Source organism: Corella eumyota, chromosome 7 (assembly GCF_963082875.1).
Source record: "Corella eumyota chromosome 7, kaCorEumy4.1, whole genome shotgun sequence".
In the NCBI taxonomy this organism is placed as follows: Eukaryota; Metazoa; Chordata; class Ascidiacea; order Phlebobranchia; family Corellidae; genus Corella; species Corella eumyota.
The window spans coordinates 11,201,604-11,222,913 of NC_137496.1; the positions used below are offsets into that span (position 1 = coordinate 11,201,604).

At 30.1% G+C, this 21,310-nt stretch overlaps 4 protein-coding genes across 5 annotated transcripts; 3 read left to right on the plus strand and 1 right to left on the minus strand.

The window, feature by feature from the left end:
• Positions 1-575: 575 nt before the first annotated feature.
• Positions 576-2,339, plus strand: LOC145759428 (cilia- and flagella-associated protein 418-like). The gene is made up of 6 exons (XM_082573261.1): positions 576-735; positions 827-917; positions 994-1,028; positions 1,098-1,163; positions 1,414-1,562; positions 1,629-2,339. Exons 1-6 carry the CDS (start codon positions 650-652, stop codon positions 1,727-1,729), a joined length of 528 nt encoding a protein of 175 aa, XP_082429387.1. The 5' UTR covers positions 576-649; the 3' UTR covers positions 1,730-2,339.
• Positions 2,340-4,460: 2,121 nt separating this feature from the next.
• LOC145760586 (cellular tumor antigen p53-like) lies at positions 4,461-6,065 on the minus strand. The gene has a single exon (XM_082574507.1). The coding sequence runs from the start codon at positions 5,952-5,954 to the stop codon at positions 4,851-4,853; it is 1,104 nt and encodes a 367-aa protein (XP_082430633.1). The 5' UTR covers positions 5,955-6,065; the 3' UTR covers positions 4,461-4,850.
• Positions 6,066-6,770: 705 nt separating this feature from the next.
• Positions 6,771-9,590, plus strand: LOC145760473 (isochorismatase domain-containing protein 2-like). Of its 2 annotated transcripts, XM_082574374.1 has the most exons (7): positions 6,771-6,790; positions 7,541-7,628; positions 7,698-7,793; positions 8,211-8,371; positions 8,730-8,804; positions 8,967-9,080; positions 9,438-9,590. In XM_082574374.1, the coding sequence occupies exons 2-7, from the start codon at positions 7,541-7,543 to the stop codon at positions 9,507-9,509; spliced, it is 606 nt and encodes a 201-aa protein (XP_082430500.1). In that variant the 5' UTR covers positions 6,771-6,790; the 3' UTR covers positions 9,510-9,590. The 2 variants fall into 2 exon arrangements, with proteins under 2 accessions (XP_082430500.1, XP_082430499.1); XM_082574373.1 differs by lacking the exon at positions 6,771-6,790 and having other exon boundaries at positions 6,843-7,628.
• Positions 9,591-9,717: 127 nt separating this feature from the next.
• LOC145760472 (sorting nexin-14-like) lies at positions 9,718-19,863 on the plus strand. Its single transcript, XM_082574372.1, has 27 exons — positions 9,718-9,838; positions 9,932-10,042; positions 10,386-10,454; positions 10,658-10,706; positions 10,847-10,917; positions 11,105-11,183; positions 11,430-11,561; positions 11,971-12,055; positions 12,315-12,462; positions 12,714-12,789; positions 13,007-13,051; positions 13,126-13,209; positions 13,584-13,698; positions 14,062-14,217; positions 14,558-14,682; positions 15,175-15,316; positions 15,614-15,654; positions 15,739-15,937; positions 16,023-16,204; positions 16,476-16,705; positions 17,103-17,148; positions 17,421-17,544; positions 18,138-18,231; positions 18,609-18,710; positions 18,792-18,856; positions 18,959-19,050; positions 19,398-19,863. Exons 2-27 carry the CDS (start codon positions 9,978-9,980, stop codon positions 19,494-19,496), a joined length of 2,715 nt encoding a protein of 904 aa, XP_082430498.1. The 5' UTR covers positions 9,718-9,838; positions 9,932-9,977; the 3' UTR covers positions 19,497-19,863.
• The last annotated feature ends 1,447 nt before the right edge of the window (positions 19,864-21,310 follow it).

Here is a 21,310-nt window from a genome sequence, read left to right on the forward strand (position 1 = left end):
TTGTATTGTAGCTAATAACACAAACCAGTGCGTACATTTACCATACAAATTAACAATAACAAACTGTCATCTTAATACACAAACATACAAACAGAAACAACTAACTGCTGACCTCAGGGCTTTTCATTACCAATTACAGTCCGCAATCTAAGCTAAAATAAGTTTGCGCTTCTAATTTAAACTTTCTTTTATTAAGTGACAGCAAAAATATAAGTGTCGACAAATAAAAGTGATTAGAAATAAAACGTTGAATTTTAAAAGTAAGACCACCTGGAGCCTGAGTAAACATTAACAAAAAAATAATGAAAAAAGAGATTTTTGCTTTTTTTAGCGTTAGCAACCATAGACGAACTCGTGACGTAAATTAACTAAACAAAAACACAAAATGTAAATAAAACAAACAAGTGCAAATTTTAAAATAACAAAATATATTAAGAATAGAGAAATAAAAAATTTTATTTAAAAAATGTAATTTAATAATTTAAAAAATTATAAAAATGCATTAGTCAGCTGAATTTAATGAAGTATAAAATCAGTTAAATCATGCGTGAAATTAGTTTTTGTTTACGATTTGTTTTACGTAACGACGATTGAAACCAGTTTTTGCAATCTTAATTAAAGGTTTAAAGTTCATTAAATTAAAGTAAACATGGATGATATTGATGACTTATTAGATGAAGTAGAAAAAGATTTGGAAATTACAAATAAATGTGGAAACAAAAAACCTAAAAAAGGGTAAGTGCTTGACAAATTATTTTTGCATTTAAAGAATAATTGTTAAGATTGGTTTTTATTTTATAGTTTTAATCTTTTACATTTTATTTAGAAGCAAGCAAACTAAACCTACTGAATTTGATGATGATGTGGATTCAATATTAAAAGAAGACTTTAACTTTATGAAAACTACAAAATCACAGGTTAATATATTTGTTAGAACAATTAATAAGATTTTATTTTGTTGTATTTCATAATTGTTAATGTGTTTATTTTTAGGAAAAAGAGTCATCTTTAAAATCTTCAAACAGCAGGTAAGTCTCAATATTTTAAATCCAACATGTTGTATTTTATTTTAATTAATTTTTTGAATGCTGTTATAGATGTTCAGTTTTATATATTGGTGGAAGCAATGATAAACCTGGTCTAAACACAAGTCTTAATAGATGGTAAACAAATTTAAATTCTTTACTCATGTGTATAATAAAGTACTTGGTAATTAAATTATATTCCATGTGTAAAGGTTGACTTAATGTTCTAACTCAGAATAACTTTTGTTATTAGCTTGACAAGTGTAAAAACTGTTAGTATGGGCTCTAAAATGTTTTTAAAAATAATCAGTTTTTTTTGAACCCTAAACCTAACTCAGTTATTATTTATGGAACATTACAATTATTATATCATGTTTTGTTTATACAGTCCCTGCAGTTATTTAAGATGCACAGCATGTGACTTCAAGGTTGAACAATATGATAACTTTGAGTGGAACAAATCTGTAGATTATCTCTTCTTCAGAAACAATATGCCAGATTATAACAAAGTTAATATGAAGTTAATCAAAAGACAAGGTATAATAATTTAAAACTTGTTACTAGAAATTAAGTCTGTTAAAAATGTTTTATTTATTTTTCTAGGAAGCCGTGCTTATGCTTGCCAGTGTTGTTGGAAATCAGTGAAAACTATGAACAAAGTTCAGAGTTTTGACGAGTTAAAATGGGTTTGTGGCAAGCACTGACTATTTTGTGCAATTCACAAGGCCATTGTTGCAATAAGATTACTAGAATTTATATACTTTTTTTTATTACAAGGAACTGTGATGCTCTTAAACAATTTTTTATAACAGTTTTGTAATGATTTGGTATGCTTGTGTTATAACAGGAGCATTGTATTGTTATATAAAGTTTAAAAAAACTTACAATTAATGCAGAGCAATCATTTCTTTACATTGTAACTAATTTTTGTAGTTTATAGTTATTCTTTTCACCAATCGCAATATAACACAGCTTAAAAATATTATCAGCTGTTAAATAAGATTGCACAGAAATGTTAGGCCTGTTTTATATTGCCATTTCCATTGGAAAAAGTGGTGTAATTTTTTTGCTGAAAAGATGTGTCATACTTTTTATTTTTATAAATATTTTACCAATTTTTTATTACCAGCTATATATTGTATATTTTTTAAGTTGATTTGTAATGCGTTTTTTGGCTTGTTATGTTTTATTTTTTTAATTAAATTTTAATTAAACTGAGGATAAATATTTTAAGAAATTCATGTTTTTTTCAACCTAAGTGAAAATAAAATCGGATTTGCGACCTTGTTAAAAAATTTTTTTAATGTTTTAAAAAAATTGCAGGTTAGGCTAAGTTCTACAACCTGAATAAACGTTTCTGCTGGTCAATCAATAACAAGGTATGTACGTTTAATATATTTACTCTTAATTATTTTTGTTAAAAATATTGCTAAGGTTATTTTACACAATATTTAAATGAACTAATGCTAAGCGATTGCCTGTTGTTAAAATTTCATTTTGTCTTCACGTGTCGTGTGTTTTTTTTTAAATATAAATAATAAAATGGTATATGAAATAGATGTATGAAATAAAGCGATTTTGTTTTATATTTTGGATCTCTATTAGTTACGCACGCCCTATATAAACAGGGCGTGTAACCAAAATGCGGCACATGTAATTAAACAAAGAGGTTGCATAAATTAAACCCTTACCCTAACCCTCACCTATTCAGTTTACCCATTAACACATCTGACTCGTAAAGTGAACTTAGTTATACTCATTAAAACATATTTCAACTAATTTTTAATGTCTGGTTGAACAATTGCCATACTTAGGTTATAACGCCTTGTTAAATTCGGCCGTGCGAAAGTAATAGAGATCCTATATTTTTAACACTAATTAGTTAATAATGCATCAGACTGTAGACGATAAATTTACCATGTCTGCATGTAGTGCAGTGAAAAGATAATGATAAAATCAATTTTTTGACTTAATACTTGTCAAATTTATCTAATGTTTGCATAAAGATCCTATATATAGTATATTATGGCATGATTATAAAACTCAAAAATGGTTAATTATCATGCGATGCACAATTAAATTTGATAATATCTAAAATATTATAAATTTACATTTACATTCCGTTGTTTTGCTATATCTTGAAAATGTATTGTAGCTATGGACAATATGGTCCATATGCCGTATGGTTGATTTACCCATAACATTTATTCTCGGTCGATTAATTTTTAACGTACTATCTGTTAAGTCACTGTAATAAGTCTTATAGCAGTAGTGGACAATTAGAAAGTTAGGTTATTTAAATATAAAATTGGGCCACGCTAGGTTTAATAAACATTTAAAGTTATCCCTACCCAACTTCTGCCTGCCTGTTCATGTGCGTATCAGGCATATCTACCATATGAGGCAAATCGATTATATTGGGCACATTGCACTTTTTAACTTTGTTAATTAGCAGTTTGGTGCACACCATTGTTGACTACTATCTTAATAGACTTCCAAAAACTAAATATTATGTGCATAACCAGCACACATTAGTCATATTGGGCCATATACATTTTCGAGATACCTGCAATTTAGTAGTTCTTTGAATGTTTATAGATAAATAATGTTGGGGCAGTCAGCAATGATGCTACGACGTGGTCTCTTCACATCAGCACGGCGTGCAGGTGGCCATGGACCACATACAGCTCGGGAGATGTTGCCTTTCAATCCATTCCAAAATAAATGGGTGCTTCTGGCTAAGATGGGAGTTTTTATCGGGTCTGGTTTCGGACTTCCTTTCTTTGCTGTTACCTTTCAAATGTGGAAAAAGAAGAGGAATCTTTAAATATTTATGATTTGAAATCTATGACTGTTTCTGAATAAAATTGTTTTGATGGTTTATGTTTTATGAGTTTTATTGCAGTTGTTTAGTTCAAGACAGACAAAACGAATTTTCAGTGCATAGAATAAAGCGTCGCATGATTTATCGATTATAGGTTGTATGATATATGTTTAGTTTCTGCCAATTTCTTCGGCGGGTTCGCATGAGTATGTGAACAATTGTGTTTAGAATTGCTATATGTAGCAGCTAGTCACAACTTTTCACTTGATTATACAACTTAAGGTTGTAGAAGGTTATTTGTGTTAATGTGCTGGTACATTAGGATTTAACTCAAAATAAAACTTAGCTTAATGTTTTTATCATAAAAATTGGAGTGCCAATGAAATATACTGGATTAATTGGATCAAACCCTAACCGATTTAATATTTATGCGACTATTTATTTATTTGATCCTGTCACTGTATATTTTATAGGTATCATAAATATTAGTTTTAAAATTTTGGAGTTTTTAGTACAGTTGACCCTATCGACCTAGTTAAACCCCATCTAGTTCGAATTGACTAGCAATCTTATGGTTGTACCTAATATATAAAGTCCAAACAAAATAATTTTTTTTTTTATTTTGAATTTATTACTTTATGTACAAATCCAATAATTTTGCTGATTATTTGCATACAGATTAAAAAGAAAATTTTGATTACACAAAAGATTAAACGAAACAAAGTTTTAAAATTCCAAGATTAAATGGGACCAGCCATTCCCTTATGGTATTTTTTACATCTTAACTAATGAGTTGACATCTAAACGATTAAAATATATACAGGGCAAATTAATAATACATTATATTAAAGCTAACTACAACCCCTATTTAATATTCTACATTAAGTTATGTCATTTAATTAAACACACGATTTGTTACACACGATTTGTTATGTACAGAAATAGTATTTTAGTAGTAGTTCAACTAAATGTTCTGTGTACTACAAAAGGCAATGTTAATTTTAACCACTTTGTTGTGATTTAAGGGCAACGAGACCATCTCTTATCTCCTTTAACATCTCGTAATGCTTCTTCCCCTTGATCTGAAGATTGTAAACTTCTTCCTCAGAATCACTAAGAACCTCCTTCTTGATCTTCACCTGGATGTTGTTGTTGTTGCTTGGCTTCACTCTCTTCTTTGTAATTGGGACTTTTTCGGAAGGAGACACTTGCAAGATCTTAGCTTCCTGGTTTCTTCTGTCTCGACCTGTGCACGTGCAAACTCTTACTTCAGCAACTCTTCGTCCCAAAATTTCACCCTCATTGCTCTCGAGTTGAAACACGATTAAAACCACTCTCTTGTCTATACTAGGACAGCTAGAAAGACAAGTAAATCGGTAGAGAATAGTCGCATATTCTGAGCCTTTAAGTGGAGGTTGAAACAAGACTCTTACACTCTCTCTACCTTCTACGGTTAACTCGTACTTTACATTTCTTTCATCCGGCATTTCAACTCTCACAAAGTGACCATCTGGAATGTAATTTTCCTTGTTTTCCATCCTGTGTTGATGGCATCTTGTAACCAAATGAGAAGCGAACTCTTGGCTCTTAAAGGTCGCTACAGCTCGAATTATACAGCCCTCCGGTGGTTGGAGATCACACTTGAAGTTGATTGGACACTTTGTATTTGGCATCACAAACAATCGATCTAACCCATGAGAGTAAGTGTAAGGAGCACTCTTAGGAGCTGAATTGGTTTTCATGCCAAAATTGATATGAAATCCAAAATTTCCGGGGTCATCAATTATCGGAATCAAAGGCAAACGCTTTAGATCGACTTGTGGGTAATATGGAGGTGCTGTGTTGTCATATGGTGGATTTTGAAAGTTGTTCGACGTAAGCTGAGTGTAATTGACATCATGTTGTGGTGTAAACTGATTGATTTGCCCATATACAGGTTGTGTGGGATGTGTATATTCTGGTTCGGTGCTGGAGGATGTACAAGAAGGTTTATTAAAGTTGTTCATGATCTGCTCAAGATCTTGTGATTGGATCTCATGATTCCAAATATCGGAGAACGATTGTTGAGAATTGAAAATGTCATCTTCTTCTTTATTGGTTTCCATAGTTTGGTATCTTGGCAACCAAACTAAGGTTGCATACCAAGAAATTACCTATAATTTGGCTAATTTTCTTAAACCTTTTTGATAACAACCTAGAAGACAGATAAAACATCAAAGATTAAAAAATATAGAATAATTGAACAACAATTTGAAATGATTTTTTAAGTAACGTAAGCATGTTAAAACTAATATTCAATATAAAAATTTTATAAACCTATTAAATATATGTTTATTATGAACGACAGTTTATTGATAAGTAAATGACATTTACGTGTGATTTCTGACAATTTACGTGTGTTTTTTAGAATTTAGTTTATAAACCTATTGTATATCTAGTTTTACTTTATAATTTTATTATTAACTGACAAATTGTTATCATATTAATTAATAATTTAATATCTAATCATATTAAAAACGTCTAAACACTTCACTTTCCACTTTTTTATGATTTGTTTTTATTTTCGCTTTTTAATGCTCGAGGAATGTTGTTACCTCACCCAAGGCTTAACCAATAGCAACGCAGCAATAACACGAGGTGTAAAAATACCGGGTGCTTTTTCTTTTTAAGAATTCCCTGACGTCATAGCTCGTTTTTTACAAAAAATAACCCAAAACTTAAAAATTCGGTATAAACATATTTTTATATTTATTCTGCATTATAAATAATAATATTGTGCGTTAAATTTCTTAAAAGTAAATGTTTTACAATCGGTTTCGCTTGGTTTATTTTGAAATTTCGTGACATCATGATGACGTAATAATGCAGATAAGTTTGTTTACAAACACAAGTGTTTGCTTTTCCACGTGCTGAAAGAAAATCGCTGACTTTGCAAACACAGGTTTATCTTTTAATTAATTATCGGTTGGTTTAATATTAATTACTAGAGTTGGGTCTGAGTTTTTTGCGGAAATTTTTTAAGTTTTGTATTCTATTGCTTTATTTAATTTTTTAAATTAATCTTTTTTTGTATTTATTTATCCTCGGTTTGGAGAGTCAACTTAACAGCTTAAAAATAAAGTTACATTTGTTACCCCTACTTAGTCTTAACGTGTTACCTAAAAGAATTACTCGATAATTAACTTGCTAATTGTTTCGGCCAAACGAGTGTTTATACTGTATGAAGTTTATTTTTTGTATATATCTTTATCCTCGATGTGGAAAAGCCGAATGCGCGACTTAAACATAGAGTAACATCAGTTACCCCGACCAAGTCTCGAGTTGCCTGTGGCAGTTTAGGATATTATATAGATTATAATTGCCCGGTAATTATACTGCTGATTAAGTGCTGGCTGAGCAGGAGTTTATACCGTTTATAGCACCGTACTTAAGGGCGCTACAGCATGAGATCAGCGGGGATTAAACCCACGACCCCATGTGTGGTGTAACACCACGCTGCCGGTTAAGTTTTTTGCTCAGGGTCATCGAAGATGCATGGAAGCAGTGGGGATTAAACTTATGACCCAATGTACTAAAATCAAATGTTTTTATATTTAGATTGTAGCGCCAGTGTTTTGCTAAATTATTTTATTTTTCTTTATTGTATAACTATATCTGTGGGGTTATTAGATTAACTTGTAAATTATAAAAGATGGCGGTCCGAAACTTGGGAAAATTGGGAGAAAAAACAACAAGTCTGTTCCTGTGTGACATGCAGGAAAAATTTCGACCAAATATTGGTAAGGTTAACTTCATTTAAGGGTTAATAAATGGTATCTGTTATTTATGTAAATTTTAATTTTTTTTAGCTTATTTTCCACAAATAATTGAGTGTGCAAAAAGAATGAATGAACTTGGAAAAATTATGTCTTTTCCTACAATTGTGACAGAACAATATCCCCAAGGTAGTCATTATTATTTTTTAATTTATAAAGTGTTGTAACCAGAAGGATTATGCAATTTTTTTTTAGCTACCATAAAACTTTATTAAAAATAAATTTTTATAATTGATAGAATGTTTTTTTTATTTTTGTATTTATTTATGATGTGGAAAGGTCAATTTAGTGACCTAAACATAAGTAGCATTCGTTATACGACCCAGTCTCGAGTTAACTTTGGTAGTTCTGTATATTATTAATTAAAATTGCCTAATAATGAGTCTGCTGATTTGGTTTTGGGATCTTGTGGTTTAAATTGTTAATCAGTGAAGATCAAACCCAGGAATAAATAACTTTTTTGGTAACCAATTTTTAGGTGGCTTTGTAATATTAAACATTTTAAGTAAAAATTAACCTTCAGCTTATAAATTAAATATATTTAAGGTTTAGGTCCAACTGTCCCAGAACTTGGTGATATAAGTCATGCAAAAAAGTTTGAAAAAACTTGTTTCTCGATGGTTTTACCTGAAGTTGAAAGTGAATTAATCAACAACAAAACTAAATCGGTGATTTTGTGTGGAATTGAAACTCAAGCCTGCATATTGGTAAATATTCAATTTATCTTTATTTGTTTGTAATGTGAAATAATATAGGTTATGTTATGTTACATATTTGATGTAGTTGCATAAATTTGCTTTATTTATTAGCTTGTACCACATTAGCAGCTCAATAAAGTGGTTATAACACCTGGCTTTTGGGTTTATTCTTAAAACTGTTTAGGTCTACGTTTTTTATCCTTATTAATTATGTTTTGTAATGTCATTAAGTAGTTATTAGGCAATCACAATCACCAAAGTCAACCCATAACTGGGTTACAAATGTGACTCCGTTTTTGGGCTACGAGTTTGGATTTCCCAAATCAAGGATAAATAAATATAAAAATATTATTTATACTTTTGACAGAAAACAACCACAGAGTTATTGGAGAGAGATTATGATGTTCATGTTGTTGCCGATGCTGTTTCATCCAGAAGTCAGGTTGGTTTCTAAGATACTTTTAAATTTAATGATTAATAATACTAGTTTTTTTATAAGTAAGACTTGGGCAACATGGTATTTAAACTGATATTAAAATTACCATTTGTTAGTTTCTATGTTTATTAGAGTAACAATGTGTTTAACTTGATTCTTTTTTTTAAGGTTGACCGACTGTTTGCACTTGCAACTATGAGGCAGATGGGAGCTTTTATCACGACTTCTGAAACTGTTTTACTTCAACTTTTAGGAGATGCGGCACACCCAAAATTTAGAGAAGTATAAAAACATTTTAAGCTTTTTTTAATAATAGTTTGCTTGTATGTTAAAATTACTTAGATTTTTTTATGTTTATTTATCCTCGATGTGGAAAGGTTAACTTCACAGCTTAAACATAGAGTAACATCAATTACCCCGACCTAGTCCCCAGTAGACTTTGGCAGTTAAGAATATTATTATTTATAAGTGCCCAATGAGTAATCTTTGTTAGTATTTTAGTTCAGTAGAACTTTAAATTGCTTAGTTAAGGGAGCAGTGGGGATCAAACCAAGAACCTCATGTAGTGATGCCAAGTATTCTAGTTTTAACACTATATCGTTTGTGCTATTTTTTACAATTGTATTTTGTTAATTTCAGGCTCAAAAACTGATTCGTACTTCGGCCCCAGATAGTGGATTGTTACAAGCAGTTAATGAATCAAAACTTTAACAAAAAATTGCTTTATATCTTCATATTAATTATTAATACTTGCTGTAAATTATGCAAATAAATCAAAAAATTTTATTATATATACGTAATGGTTAATTAACACATAGCGTTATATTATTAAAAAAATATATTAACTAAACATTGAAACAATTTTTATATAAAATAAGATAACAATATATATTTTAAAATCGAGGATAAACCATGTCTTGGCAAAAAATGGTGGTAACCGCCAAAACTCAAATCAGTTGAAATCTCTGCTCAAAAAATCAATAACAAATTAGCATAAACGAAAATGGAATTGTAGTAGAACGGCAAAACGGCAAAAAAACGTAAGTTTTATATTGTTACTGCTCTTTAATTTAAAAATATTTAACTACAATATGTTGGTATTAAACTAAACTAATATATAATTAATTTTTAAGCAATCTGGATAACTTAATCGATCGGGGAGGTCGTTTGTTGGGCAAAATGTCAACGAAAATGAAATTATCAGTTGGTGCCGTTTTTGTTGGATCGTCTATTTTAACAATGAAGTAAGATTTGTTTTATTTCTATTGTTAAGAAAACTAAATAGTTTGTTGAGTAACATTTGTTTTACCGACCCAGTCTTAAGCTAATTTTTGCAGTTTAGAATTTTGTTAATTATAATTGCCCAATAATAAAGCTACTGATTAAGTGTTGGCTTAGCAGGACGTCATACCATTTTACAACATCTTACTCAAGACTACAATAGCATGAAAGCATTGGGAATCAAACCCAGAATCTTATGTAGTAAAGCTAAGTGTATTAACCACTTTGCCATCTAGCTAAAAAAACAATACTGTTCAAAAATATTTAACAGGATATAAATTGTAAACTTAATTTGATTATTTGCAGCATTTTCCAGTTTATGCTTTTGTTTTGGTTCTTTTTTGCCGGGGTTGCGATTGCTAACTTTATATTAAGGTAATTTAGGTGTTTAATTTAAAATATGATTCAATGCTATTTTGTATTTGATTAACTGCGTATACTATTTGACTGATTAAATATTTATAAAATATTGATTTTATTTGAATACTATAAAAAACTGTGTTTATAAACATTAATGATATTGTGAATCATTTACTTATCAGTATTTTCAAAAAATTTTAATTTATTTTTTTATTTAGATCAAGTGACAAAGTCCCAAATTTTTTACCTAAATATTCAATACAAAAGGTAAATAAAAATGAAAATTAGAAAAATCTTGTGTTAATTAATTTGCAATTTTTTATAAGCCCCCTTTTCATATTTTTTCAAACATATTTATATTATTCTAAGCCAGCTGTTTATATTTTATTGTTTTATTTTAATTTTAGGACAACGATGTTGACTTGGTGAAAAAGAACAGGTGTTTTACTTGTGGGAAAACTGACTGCAAGAGACAAAAGTAAATTAATACTTTTTAACTTTATAAAACTTCTATTCTACATTGGTTTAAAGTTTTTGGCCAAAAACTTAGGTTATTAAAAGTCTTACTTCATTTATGAAATAGAATGCAACAAATAATTTGAGTCAATGTTAGCTATTTGTGATCATCTTTCGATAGCAATTTATTTAATTGTATATTAATTTAGGCCTGAAGATGAATTTGAATCAATTCAACCCTGGGTTGGAATAAATGTTAACGAAAAAGTTGATAAAGCTGTTACAGAGGTTTGGACTTTATATTTTTTAATTTTTAAACATCATTATATGATTGGTATCCTGAAAATGGTTAAAGTTAATATGGGTAATAGCATATCAGGCATATTGCCTATAGCAGACATAGACAATTTTAAAACATTGTGGGTTCTACTTCTGGGTTCTATCTCTTTTGATACACCATATTTAATGGCCAACTAAAAACAATTTATATTTATTACATAATTGTATTAAATTTTAATCTTTAAATTTTTATAGTTTTTTGAAGTATTGTTGGAGCAAAGAGTAAAATCATGGTATAATAACCTGAGTGAAAATGAAGCATTTTTATTTGAGTTAAAAGTTTGTTTGCGACATTGTCTCTCTGTTATTTATAGAAGGGTCAACAGGGTAAAAATTTATTTCTATTTGTTAATTGACTTTTAACTTAGCTGTGTCAATAGCTTTTTCTTTATGTGGTTATTGTTATTTTTAATGTTTTGCTACGTTTTTTTTCTATTATTTATAAACTTAGAGTAAACATCAGTTACTCCGACCCAGTTTCAAATTAACTTTGCAGTTTGGGATATCATGGATTATAATTGCCCGTCAATTGAACTACCGATTAAGTGTTAGCTTAGCAAAAGTTTATACCGTTTATAGTGCCTTACATAAGGGGGCTACAACATAAGAGCAATGGGGATTGAATCAGGATCTCATGCAGTGAAGATAACCACTACATCAGTTGCTGGTTATTTTAACTTTATTAAGTATGTGTACTTTGTCACAGTATATATTAAAGATTGTTAATTTTTTATAGGTTGACCTACCCGATATAATAATCTCAAAATTGATTAAACACGGTTTGATTCATCTTCATGCTTGTTTGATTGCCCAAGTATCTGGTAAGTCATACAAAAGTTCAAATAATTTATTTAATATTTATATTTTACATATTCATGATATAACTTTTATTAATACACAGAGTAACGCCTTACTTAGGGGTGCTATAGTGTAGGAGCAGTAGGGTTTAAACCCAGGACCTCTTGTAGTAAAAAGTCATTTGTTGATTATATATACCTTTAATTTCTAGCAAGTATTTTAAAAGCCAATACTATCTCAATAATAACAGAAATGTTATGTTAATATTTGTTTAACTTTCAGGTTGTTCAAACCAGGACGAGATATTGTTGAGTTTTGGGTCAAAGATGCACACAGCATTAAAGGGGAGGAGAAGTGAGGTGAATTATTTGCGAGCTATTTGTGATCATTTATTCCCACTTCTCTTACCTCCAACTTTAGTGAACAGCAAGTAAGTAGGACTTATATAATGTTTTGTTATTATTCTATGTAAAGCTTTGTGGAAATAATAGTTGTAAGGCAAAATATTTAAGTTTAATTATCAGGTAATTATAATGTATAACATCTTAAACTGCCAAAGTCAGTTCAAAACTGGGTTGGTGTAACAAATGTTATTCTGTGTTTGGGTCGTGAAGTTGACTTCTCTATATCGAGGATAAACAAATACAAAAATAAAATATTAACTTTGATGAAACTTCACAGGGTTGCCAAGTCATTTTTAAGAGAAGTTTTAGCATCGAATGTTTTCTTGCATGGGATAGATGTGCTCGAAGATCCTGTAAGTTGATTTTAGGGTTTTAACCTTAAATTTTTTAAAGAACTATAGCCTGCAATTTTATGAACTTAAATAATTTTTTAAATTACCCAAATCCAGTTTTTGCTTGCTCTAATCTTATGCAATTGCCAGTTGATTGATAATTTTTTTTATGTCTAAAGCAATATCAATATTTTGAATTAAAATTTTTCCTAATCTTTTGTATTTCTTTATTTTTTAGGACACTATTAACCATCTACTTCTGATCTTCTTTGACCCAACAAAGGTAAATATCAGAGTTGCCAAATATTTATTCCACCAGTGTTGTCATTTATTTATTAATCTTTATCCTCAACTTAGCCTCGCGAAGCAGATTGTCCTCCTTCACAGATGGTTCCATTTTTGCAGGAGTTTGTTTTCCAGGACAACTCTGTTAACACTTCAGTAAGAGTTAAATTTATTTGTTGTCTCCTGATACAGTTATACTTTATGTTTTAGTATTTAATAGCCTGTCTTACAGTCTAAATTTTAATGGTCGTAATATGGTTGCAACTCTTAACTAATATTTGCCAGCAATAATTTACCTGTGCACCAAAAATGCCAGTTTTAATTATCTTTAAGTTTTATAACTTTAACGAACATAAAATATCGTCTACTAGGCTCTATTATGAATAACTTATAAACATTTTATGCTGGTGATATTTAGAAAATTTGGATAAAACATAAAAAGTACCTTAAAAAGTGAAAAAAAAATATAATTTTTACACCATTTATAAAGGCAGTTAGTATAAAAAGTGTAACTTGCATTTATTTTTTAGCTTCTTCATATCGACCTTCCCAAGATAATGACAACTCAAGATCAACTTTATCAATTTATGACGTTCCTTAAAACTAGGGGAGCTGTTCACCTGCTTCAATTTTGTTTAACTGTTGGTAAGTACAACGTTACTTTAACTATGTATTATTAATATTGGTATGGGTCCACTGGCTAAGTTATATCTTTTAATATTTGTTGTTAAATTTTGAATAAGTCTCCACTGCTTTCATGCTTTAGCACTCTTGAGTACAGCGCTATAAGCAATATGAACTTCTGCTGATACAACACTTAATCAGCAGCTTATTTAGTGTGCAATTATAATCTATATTATCCCAAACTGTCAAAGGCAACTTGGGACTGGGTCGGAGTAACAAATGTCACTCTATGTTTATGCCATGTAAGCGGTAAAATTTTTTGACTTTTGGGTATGGTGTTGTCATTTCAACCTTTAAGTAAAACAATTTAATTTGAATTTGTAGATGACTTTAACCGCCGATGTTTAGCCCAAGAACAAAGTGAATCCCAGCAGAAGAAACTACACAAGGAAGCTCATGATATTTACACAACTTATTGTGTACCTGGTCCAACAACTTTTATTCATTTTGAATCTGGGATTATAAAGGAATTGAGGGATAGTAAGTTAAGATTGTTATATAACTAATTAAGTTATTCTGTTGAATATATAATGAAGCCTAGGGCACACATATATATATATATATATATATACATGTGTATACCCGATTCATATGTCCTAAAATAATAAAAACTGCTGTTTGTGGTGCTCAGGTAAATTATCGCTGGCAAACATTAATTGGAGGTTGTAACCATATTACAACAATTAAAAAGTCAACTGTATAGAAAACTATGTACTAGTTAGTATAAACCTCAAATGCTGCAAACCCTGCCAATTAAAATGTTTTCAAAATTTCAAAACCAAAAAAAAAAATTGTTTTTTAAACATAACCTTTTTTGTAGTTGCAAATGGAAACTGGTATGATGTAAGTAGATTAAGAACAAGCACTCCTCTGTTTCAAGCTTATGATCATGTTTACAATTTACTTGAACATATCTACTGTCCCCTCTTCTATCAAAGTGATATAGTAAGTGTTTTATATATTTAAAAAAATCCATTTTACATATTTACCTAAGCAAGTTATATTTTTGAATTAGTATTTTTTTGGTTTTTATTATTCTTATTTAGTAGTTTTATTTGATTCGTTTTTTTTGTGATTTTTAGTAGTTTAGGTATATTGAAATTTTAATTATTGTATTTTTTTTTGTATATATCTTTATCCTCGATGTGGGAAAGTCGAATGTGCGACTTAAACATAACATCAGTTACTCCGACCCAGTCTCGAGTTACCTTTTAGCAATTTGGAATATTATAGATTATAATTGCTCGGTAATTAAGCTGCTGATTAAGTGCTGGCTCAGCAGGAGTTCATACTGTTTATAGTGCCTTACTCAAAGGCGCTACAGCATGAGAGCAGTGGGAATTGAACCCACGACCTCATGTGTGGTGTAGCAAGAGTTCTTACCACTACACCATGCTGCTTAATATTTTAAATAAGTATTTATTATTTTTATTTTAGTATTATGAGATGGTATGTGGCAAGAGGATGCCAACGAGCAGCAAAAAAAGTTCAAGAAAAAACTCGAACAGATCGTTGGATGCAAACAATTCAGTTAAACAAATTGGGAAGAAAATTAAAGATGTTTTTAAACCTGGCATGGGTAAGTTAACAACTGTTTAAACTTAAATTTATGTAAAATTTTTCGGGCATATTTTTATTTTCAGGAGAAGTTATATTTTTGGGGGAGGGTAATATTTTTAAGGGGGAGTTACTTTTTAAATGTAATATTAGTCTAGGTAGGTTTTTTTTAAGAAGATTTGTTGTCTTAGGGGTAAATTATTTTTAGGGGGCATCATAGTGGGTAAGGTAATTTTAAAGCTTTGATATGATGTTACTTTAATTACTAAAAAAAATTATTTTAAAATCCCAATTTTTAAATTTTTTTAAATATTTTTAGATTTCGAATATTCTGAAGATTATGATGAAGAAAGCAACCCTGTAAGTTCTTATATTAAAATATTTTATGTTTATTTGTTCTTTTTATTTAAAAATATTTTTCAAAAAATAAATTTTATATTTTAGTTTGAGGATGGCGATAAGTCGTCACAACTTCTGCTCGCCGATGACATCACAGAGGACTTTAACATCACCCGCGACCTCTCCACTTGGAGGATCTCGATTCCCAAGGTCACTGTGCTCCGACCCGATGACCCTTCACGACCTCCAGTGGAAAAAATGTTTGCATATTCTGTGGAGGTCAAAAGAGTCGATATCACAGAGGGTAAGTACTTTTTGGTAGACACTTTTAACAAAAATAATTTTTGCGATTGTGACATCATTATCCTGTTGTAATTATGACATTATAGATGATGATGAGCCCACCCAGTGGCAGGTATTAAGACGCTACAGCGAGTTTTATGTCCTCGAGAGTAAGCTGGTGGAATTTCACGGATCAGTGCACCCAGCAACATTACCACCGAAGCGGATCTTGCCGAAAACTTTCGAGTATCTGGATTCAAAGAAAAATGAATTCAGTCAATTCTTAAGTGTAAGTGAAAGTAGTAAAAGCTTTAGATAATGGAGCTTAGTGGACGACATATATGTATGTCGGATTTATAAGCCTACAAAATAAATAAAACTTCCGTTAGTGGTTTGTCGGTAATTTATTGCAAGCCAATATTAGTTGAAAGTTGCGACCATTTATGACAACTTGATTCTTAACCATAAGGCAATCTTTTGGCGATTAACAATTAAATTTTAAATTATCTAAAAAAATGTAAAAAATGATTTTAATTTTTGATATTTTTTGTTTTTTATAGATTTTGATTTTAAAGCCAGCTTTCCGGCAGAGTGAGTTACTCTATGATTTTCTCCTGCCAGAAAGAGCAGGTGCAGTTTCACGATTTTACTCCAAATTGTTACCAGAAGTGAAAATTGGTCGCCTGTTTAGAGGTGTTCCTACTAAGTTAATGAAGGAAAAAGGAAGACATTTGGAAGGTTTTCTTCAATCTTTTATTCAGTCTTGTGAGCCTACCAAACCCAAGTCAGGGTAAATAGAACAAACTACCATTATTTAATTATAAACTTTTTGACCAAAAACCTTTTTTTTACTGACATTAAAACATTTTTTGTATCCCTAGCTTACCTTAACCCCTTTAACTCCCATGCTATAGCACTTTTAAATAAGGTGCTATAAACAGATGAACTCCTGCTGAGCCACCACTTAATCAGCAGCACAATTATCGGGCAATTATAATCTATAATATCCCAAACTGCAGCAGGCAACTTGAGACTGGGTCAGGGTAACAAATGTTACTCTATGTTTAGGTCAGGCATTCAACTTTCCATATCAAAGATAAAGATATATATACAAAAAAAATATATGTAATAGATTTTATCTACTATTAATTTTAAACAATTTATATTGAAATTATTATTTTTTGTAGAAATCAAATGACAACAGACAATCCTGAAGTGATCATGGACGAAAAGGTGATTTGATTTTAAACCTTTTTATTATTACTAGTCAATAGCCTGCCCTATAGTTAACATTTTAATTGGCATAATATGGTCACAACTTTTCACTAATATTTGCCTGTGATAAAAGGCAGTTTTATATATTGTGTTAGCCTAAAAATTGGACATACATTTATATATCATCCACTAAGCTCCATGATATATGGATAATAGAAACTCTATTTATTCTTTACGCAATTTTACCTTTAACATTTTTTGCTTATTATTATAACCTATTGTTTATTTAGATTCACAATGATTTGTACCCTGAACTGGATTACCAAGATGAGTTTACTCCATTTTACACCAACCAGCGTGAAGTTAAGGACAATGTTTTTCTTACTGGTGTATGTGATTATCTCATTTTCTTAGGTAATTAGTTTTATTAATCTGGTATTATTATTTAATGTCTAAGTGAGTTAGCTATATTGTGATTGATAGTTAATTTAACATGCTATATAGTGTTGTAGTTAGAACAGTTGGCTTTACTAAAACAGATTCTGGGTTCATTCCAATAATTCCATGCTGTAGCACTCTTAAATAAGTTACTATAAATAATATAACTTCTTAACCAGCAGCCTAATTATCTGGCAATTATAATCAATAATATTTCAAACTGCTAAAGTTAACTCAAGACTGGGTCAGGGTAACAAATGTTACTCTATGTTTAGGCTGTAAAGTTAGCCTTTCCACATTAATATTAATAATGTTTTTTTTAATAACATTTTATTGATTATTATGGCATAATATGTAAAAACACCCTTACTATACAATAAAACTATTATTTCCTTGATAATATTAACATTGTATTGTAACATCTACTGCCTAAAGAAAATATTTTATACAATGATATATTCTACCAAGCACAATATAAAGCTATTGCCGGGAGACTATACATGCTTTGTTTCATATTACTGCACAAACCTAAATATAACCTTTATTTAAAAGTGATTTTTTTGTTGTAGCTGTCAGGGTGTTTAAAGTTGATCTTTGGGTCCATTATGTTATGGTTGGATTTAAAATTATCTTTAGAAATACATTGGAACCATATGTTAAAAGGTAACTTAAAAAGTATATAAAACTGTAAGTTTTCATAACATTTTATATATATATCTATATAGGTACTGATATAGATTTCAAGTTATGTGTTAACCTTATATGCTAGCATTTTTTATATACATTTATTTATCCTTATTGTGAAAAAGTCGACTTCACAGCCTTAACATAGAGTAACATTTGTTGCCTCGACCCAGTCTTGAGTTGACTTTGGCAGTTTGGGATATTATTGATTATAATTGCCGGATTTTTATCTGTTGATTAAATATGGCTCAGCAAGTTATAGTTCCTTACTTTAGGGTGCTACAACATATGAGCAGTGGATATTGAACACATGACAACTTTGAATTATTTCTATTAATTATTGCTTTGTTTTTTAGTTATTTAACAAAGAAGATTGACTGCTACAAGCAGGAACATCATGTAGTTGATCTTATTCATCTTTTTCGTGATCTTCTGTTCTTTAATAAAGATAAACCTAAGTAAGATAAATGTTTACAAAAAAGCTATGATATTTTTTGAGTTTGTGTACTTATGATTTTTTACTTATGTTTTGTATTTAGAACTGAAAAAGATAAGTTGTTAAGAAAAGAAGAGACATTAAAGCAATGGGAAAAGTTTATACCACGTAAGTTATCACCGATTCTTAAATAATTTCTGGCAATATTTGAATACTTTTTATATTAATTAGTTTTTGTAAGTTTTTTTTTACGATTGGCTTTGTTTTTAGCTCAATTTAGCAAGCTGATAGGTGAAGAAAAACACAATGAAGGCTGTGAAAAAATATTTAATGTTCTACAACAACCAAAACTTAATAAACAAGTATGTTTTCTTAAACTGTTTAGTATAGTTATTGTTTAAATATAAATATGTATACTTTTATCCTGGATGTGGGATGGTCGACTTCACAACCTAAACATAGAGTAACGTTAGTTACCCTGACCCAGTCTCGAGTTGACTTTGTCAGTTTGGAATACTATAGATTATATTTGGGAATCTATAGATTATAATTGGCTGTTAATTAAGCTGCTGATTAAGTATTGGCTTAGCAGAAGTTCATACCGTTTATAGTGCCTTGCTTAGGGGTGCTACATCATAAGAGGGGATCAAACCAAGGACCTCATGTAGTTGTATAGGTTATAAAATCTAATGTTTTATTTATTTTTTAGCTTGGTTATGTTTTATTGGACGCTTTTCTGTTAGAATTATTTCCGGAATTAGGAAAAAAATCCAAAGAATTAAACCCAACTAAAAGCAAAACACTTTAAATGTAAATTTTAAAATTTTTCCTAACATAAAATTACACAATCTCACTTAATCTGTATTAAACTAAAATTCACTTTTGATTACCTTCTACCCATTATAAATTTAAAACTATAATCAACTACCTATATCCACAATGACTCAAATTTTATGTTTATTTAACTATTAAACTGATTATTGTAACTAAATTTACCTTATATTATCATCCTTTTTATGTGTTGATAATTTCATTTTGTTTGTACTCTTATTTTAGTGTTTTCACTGATTTGTTTTATGTTTGTTTTGTGCAATAGTTGATTTATATTTGTGTGTGCAATCTGTTGTAATGTCCTAGTGGTGAAAGATTTAAGTAACTGTAAAACTATAAATATAATCCACCTGTGGAATAAAACAAGTTACCAAAAATTTACACATTTTACGGTTTCAGCTTTAACATAGAGAATGCTTAACGTCAAAAAATAAATTGGTTAAGAACTGAGAACAAATCGAAGAACAATGGATTTAACATTTTAAAAACTGCAAATAGCATACACTGAGCTTTAACATAGCCCACCAAGTTTATAGGTCACCACAAATGTTAAGATATTTTTCCAACCCTGTCTTTTGATTTTCTAGTAGTTTGTTACAGTTGGTTATGGAATGGGAGGCCTCCCACTAAGTTTTGGGAGGCCCTCCATTCCAGTCTCTATGTTAAATGGAGGAGTGTTTGCTTTATTTATAAGTCCTCTCAAGTTTAACATAGATCCGCCGACCGCGGCAAAAACTGTACTGGCATTTTTCCCCATTTAAGATTTAGGCTGATTATTTTAGGGTAGTTTGGTTAAGTTTAGTTTGTTAAGTTTTTCGCTTAGTTTGGCGTGTAGTAAGGTTAGGTTTTTTGCGTGCAGTAGGTTAGGTTTTTTGCGTGCTTTTGGTTAAGGCTCTTTGTTAGGTTAGATTATTAGGTTTTCGCTTAGTTTGTAGTTAGGTTAGGTTTTTTGCGTGCCTTTGATTGAGGCTCTTTGTTAGGTTTTCGCTTAGCTTGGCGTGTAGTTAGTTTTTTTGCGTGCAGTGTTTTTTAGTTTTGCGTGCGCCGTTGTGTTGTTACGTCATATGTAGTTAAGTCATAGTTTTATTGTTTAACTGCAGTTGTGTTAGTTATCTGGTAAAAATCTTGGAAAATTGTTATTTGTGTCACTGCTGGTGACGTCATGCGTTATTAACTATGTTTGCAATGTCGTTTGTGACATCAGATAAGTTCTATATGTGTAATAATACATGTAAGTATAACGTCATAAGTACAATAGTAATATTTAAAATCTTAGAATTGTGTAATGTATTATTCTGTACAATATAAGAAATTAACTGAATTAAATGTTAAGTAAAATGTTAAAAGTAAACTTAGCTTAAGCTAGGAATGACTGCAAAAGCTTGAACATTTGTTTAAGGCAATTAGCGTGTTGTAAATACGCGGCGTCGGTTTTACAAAAAAGCGTTTTTTGCTTCTCTTTAATTTACTTTAGAAGTAGGCTAATTATTTTATATTAATACCAATTGTTGAATTGATTAAATCTGGCTGTTAATTAACTCGTTATTATGTTAAGTTACTTTTATCTTAATTAAAATAATTAGACCACACATGAGGTCGTGGGTTCAATCCCCACTGCTCTTATGCTGTAGTGCCCTTGAGTAAGGTGCTATAAACGGTATGAACTCCTCTAAGCCAGCACTTAATCAGCAGCTTAATTATCAGCTTAATTATCGGGCAATTATATTCCATATAATATTTCAAACTGCCACAGCCAACTCGAGAAGTTGTTAAAAGTGCTTTATTTTTTAA

What these genes read in the sequence shown, in the direction of transcription:
- LOC145759428 (XM_082573261.1), top strand. Translation starts at nt 650, where the DNA reads ATGGATGATATTGATGACTTATTAGATGAAGTAGAAAAAGATTTGGAA. An exon ending in AACAAAAAACCTAAAAAAGG is followed by an intron (nt 736 to 826) that starts GTAAGTGCTTGA and finishes CATTTTATTTAG; the next exon opens with AAGCAAGCAAACTAAACCTA. An exon ending in TGAAAACTACAAAATCACAG is followed by an intron (nt 918 to 993) that starts GTTAATATATTT and finishes GTTTATTTTTAG; the next exon opens with GAAAAAGAGTCATCTTTAAA.
- LOC145760586 (XM_082574507.1), bottom strand. Translation starts at nt 5,954, where the DNA reads ATGGAAACCAATAAAGAAGAAGATGACATTTTCAATTCTCAACAATCG.
- LOC145760473 (XM_082574374.1), top strand. Translation starts at nt 7,541, where the DNA reads ATGGCGGTCCGAAACTTGGGAAAATTGGGAGAAAAAACAACAAGTCTG. An exon ending in AAAATTTCGACCAAATATTG is followed by an intron (nt 7,629 to 7,697) that starts GTAAGGTTAACT and finishes AATTTTTTTTAG; the next exon opens with CTTATTTTCCACAAATAATT. An exon ending in CTGTTTCATCCAGAAGTCAG is followed by an intron (nt 8,805 to 8,966) that starts GTTGGTTTCTAA and finishes CTTTTTTTTAAG; the next exon opens with GTTGACCGACTGTTTGCACT.
- LOC145760472 (XM_082574372.1), top strand. Translation starts at nt 9,978, where the DNA reads ATGTCAACGAAAATGAAATTATCAGTTGGTGCCGTTTTTGTTGGATCG. An exon ending in ATGATGAAGAAAGCAACCCT is followed by an intron (nt 15,655 to 15,738) that starts GTAAGTTCTTAT and finishes TTTATATTTTAG; the next exon opens with TTTGAGGATGGCGATAAGTC. An exon ending in CCTACCAAACCCAAGTCAGG is followed by an intron (nt 16,706 to 17,102) that starts GTAAATAGAACA and finishes TATTTTTTGTAG; the next exon opens with AAATCAAATGACAACAGACA.